The sequence below is a fragment of the Sycon ciliatum genome, chromosome 6 (assembly GCF_964019385.1).
Source record: "Sycon ciliatum chromosome 6, ocSycCili1.1, whole genome shotgun sequence".
Classification (NCBI taxonomy): domain Eukaryota; kingdom Metazoa; phylum Porifera; class Calcarea; order Leucosolenida; family Sycettidae; genus Sycon; species Sycon ciliatum.
This window is the reverse complement of record NC_088648.1, coordinates 9,708,910-9,711,909: the sequence shown is the minus strand read 5'-3', so window position 1 is coordinate 9,711,909 and position 3,000 is coordinate 9,708,910. Positions and strand designations below refer to the sequence as shown.

The following is a 3,000-nucleotide window of genomic DNA, read 5'->3' as shown; positions in this document are numbered from 1 at the left end:
CCACCCAGTTGTCGATGCAACACCACCAGGAGAAGAGGACTTTAAAAGTAAAGGAAGTAGAGCAGCAAAATAATCTGGCCACATTTTTTCACGCTCGCCGCAAATTAAAGGGATCTGGATCCAAGATCAGCCTAATATCTGCTGTTTCAGATGAAAAGATTATTCATAGAACCAATGCAGTGACAGCTTGTCTGCAAGCAGGACTACCAGTTGCCATGATGAACCTCATCCCAATGATCCCTAACATAGTTTACAGCTGTCACTCCCTGGATAATAAATGCCGGGATAGTATAATGATAATAATATACATGTACACTATTCAGTCATAGCCTTGCGTTAAAGCCGCAATGGAGAGCAACCACTGGAGAATCGGGTATGTTTTATAGTGCTACAAGGTGGTGGGGCTTGTGGAAAAGATTGCGCCGGATTCAACCGCAGATTGGATATGTGCAGGCTTTCTTCCTTTCTGAACCAAGCCGAGAGCAGTATAACCCTTGTTGAAGCACTATAATCAGCATTATGAGGTAGTTTTTGGAGCATTATGATTAGCATTATACGAACATTTTCGGAGCGTTATCCGCTGGACCCTAACCACCGTCCAGCTGATGCACTCCGTTAGCTGGCTGTTGTGGAGGGCATGTGTGAGGTGTTGCTTGTCTTAGGTCTTGTTTTATCATTTTCAAATCATTTCAATCCGTGATAGGTACTGCTGTTGTACTGGTGTTGTACTGGTCACATACACAAACATGTACTACAGTATATACCAGCTACACACTGACGTCATGACGGGGTCGGGCTAGCTTCCTTCTCACAATTTCTGTTGTGTTTAGGTTCAATATCCTTTGTTTTACTGGGTTTGCATTTTTTTAATTCTATATTTTTTGGAAAGGATTGGGAGAACTTCAAATTCAAAGTATCAGTCGGGGAAGTGAACTGCCTGAAAAGAGAAAAAAAACCGCCAGACCCACCAGGACTCGAACCTGGGACCCTGCTTGTCATGAGCAATGCTCTAACCACTGAGCTATGGGACCAGGCTGAACCTAGAAGGCGCTGACAAGTTTTTCACTCCTATAGCTCCTATAGTGGCTGCTTGTCCGAAAGGTCTCGTTTTCTCGCTTGCCAATTTCAAATTTTGATACGCGGTCCCTATGAACCAAGTATTAGTTCATCAATGTGCATTCATTTTTTTAATATAATATTATACTATGTGCACATCCCTACAAAGTAAGAGAGAGAGAGAGAGAGAGAGAGAGAGAGAGAGAGAGAGAGAGAGAGAGAGAGAGAGAGAGAGAGAGAGAGAGAGAGAGAGAGAAAGAGAGAGAGAGAGGGAGAGAGAGAGAGAGAGAGAGAGAGAGAGAGAGAGAGAGAAATATATATATAGAGAGAGAGAGAGAGAGAAAGAGAGAGAGAGAGGGAGAGAGAGAGAGAGAGAGAGAGAGAGAGAGAGAGAGAGAGAGAGAGAGAGAGAGAGAGAGAGAGAGAGAGAGAGAGAGAGAGAGAGAGAGAGAGAGAGAGAGAGAGAAGAGAGAGAGAGAGAGAGAGAGAGAGAGAGAGAGAGAGAGAGAGAGAGAGAGAGAGAGAAGAGAGAGAGAGAGAGAGAGAGAGAGAGAGAGAGAGAGAGAGAGAGAGAGAGAGAGAGAGAGAGAGAGAGAGAGAGAGAGAGAGAGAGAGAGAGAGAGAGAGAGAGAGAGAGAGAGAGAGAGAGAGAGAGAGAGAGAGAGAGAGAGAGAGAGAGAGAGAGAGGGAGAATTATCAGTGGCGTTAGTTGTTGTCCGTTGCCCAAAGCCAGTGCTTGTGGCGCAAATGCCTGTGAACATTCGCTTTGAACGCCTGCATTTTCTTAGCCTGGAGGTTGGCGAGCATCTCTGCTGGAAGGCTGTTCCACACTTCCACGAAGCAGAAGGGAAATAACCGGCGGATGTAGTTACGGGCACTGTGTGGGAGGTCAAGCTTCAGGTAGGCAGGGTGGCGGCTGGCGTCGAGCTGTCGTCTAGTCTCGGGGTGAGGCCGTGGCGGTTCCGGAGGTGGAAGCATTGCGGTGAGTTGCGCTGGGCCATCAATGGAGCGTAGCTTGTACAGGTACGTGAGGCCAGCAACCGAGCGGCGTAGACTGAGGGAGTCCAGGAGGGTGCCTGGGCCGATGATGTCCAGAGCCCTCCTCTGGACTCGATCTAGGTGATCGAGATGGGTCTGGCAGGCGCCCATCCAGACCAATGGGGCATACTCCAGGACTGGGCGTATGAAACCTTTGTACATCTCCAGGCGGCCGCCCCGAGGCAGGACGTGGGCAGCTCGTCGGAGAAAGCCCAGTCGTTGGCTTGCACGGACTGCAACATTGTAGAGGTGGTTGCGGAATGACAGCTTGGCATCAAATGAGACTCCCAGGAGTCTCAGTCTTTGCAACTGGGGTACATTCATGAAAAAGCTTTCATGTAATGAAGTGACGGCAGTGGAGCTTGCGCACAATAAGAAATGTACATTTTAGCTCTTGAAAAAGCGAGCTAGTGTCAACGCATTTTGAACTTCCGAGCTCTGGTACTGGAAGTGCACTGCCGAGTGCCGTCTTTACCGGCCACAGGCACATGGCAGGCAAGCTAGGGTGGTGCAACTCTATAAAAAAAGTAAATTATCGTGTCCGTTCCTGAAGGGAACGCACGACGATAACACCTGGTAAACCCAAGGGTATAGCTCTTTAGTATAGCCAACACAATCTGCCGATTTCCTGCCAGACCTTTTCGACGAGCGCTATGGGCAAACATGTACATGATGTACATGTAATTTCAATTTGTAATCTTATACCGTGTATGTAGTGCTGTGTTACTATACAACGACTGTTCATAAGTCCGAGGGACTGAGAAACTGGGGAAAAGACTGCAGTGAAAATAATTGACTGTCACCACCAGGACTCGAATCAGGAACCTTCACTATAAAGTTAGTATAAAGTCATGTAAGTCATTATAGCCAGCCATGCTCACCACTGAATTACATGTACATGTATGG

General features: G+C 47.4%; 1 protein-coding gene across 1 annotated transcript; it reads right to left on the bottom strand.

Annotated features, from left to right (window-relative positions):
* Nucleotides 1-1,761: 1,761 nt before the first annotated feature.
* Nucleotides 1,762-2,418, bottom strand: LOC135820023 (uncharacterized). Its single transcript, XM_065333323.1, has one exon. It carries the CDS (start codon nt 2,416-2,418, stop codon nt 1,762-1,764), a length of 657 nt encoding a protein of 218 aa, XP_065189395.1.
* Between the last annotated feature and the right edge of the window lie 582 nt (nt 2,419-3,000).

What these genes read in the sequence shown, in the direction of transcription:
- LOC135820023 (XM_065333323.1), bottom strand. Translation starts at nt 2,418, where the DNA reads ATGAATGTACCCCAGTTGCAAAGACTGAGACTCCTGGGAGTCTCATTT.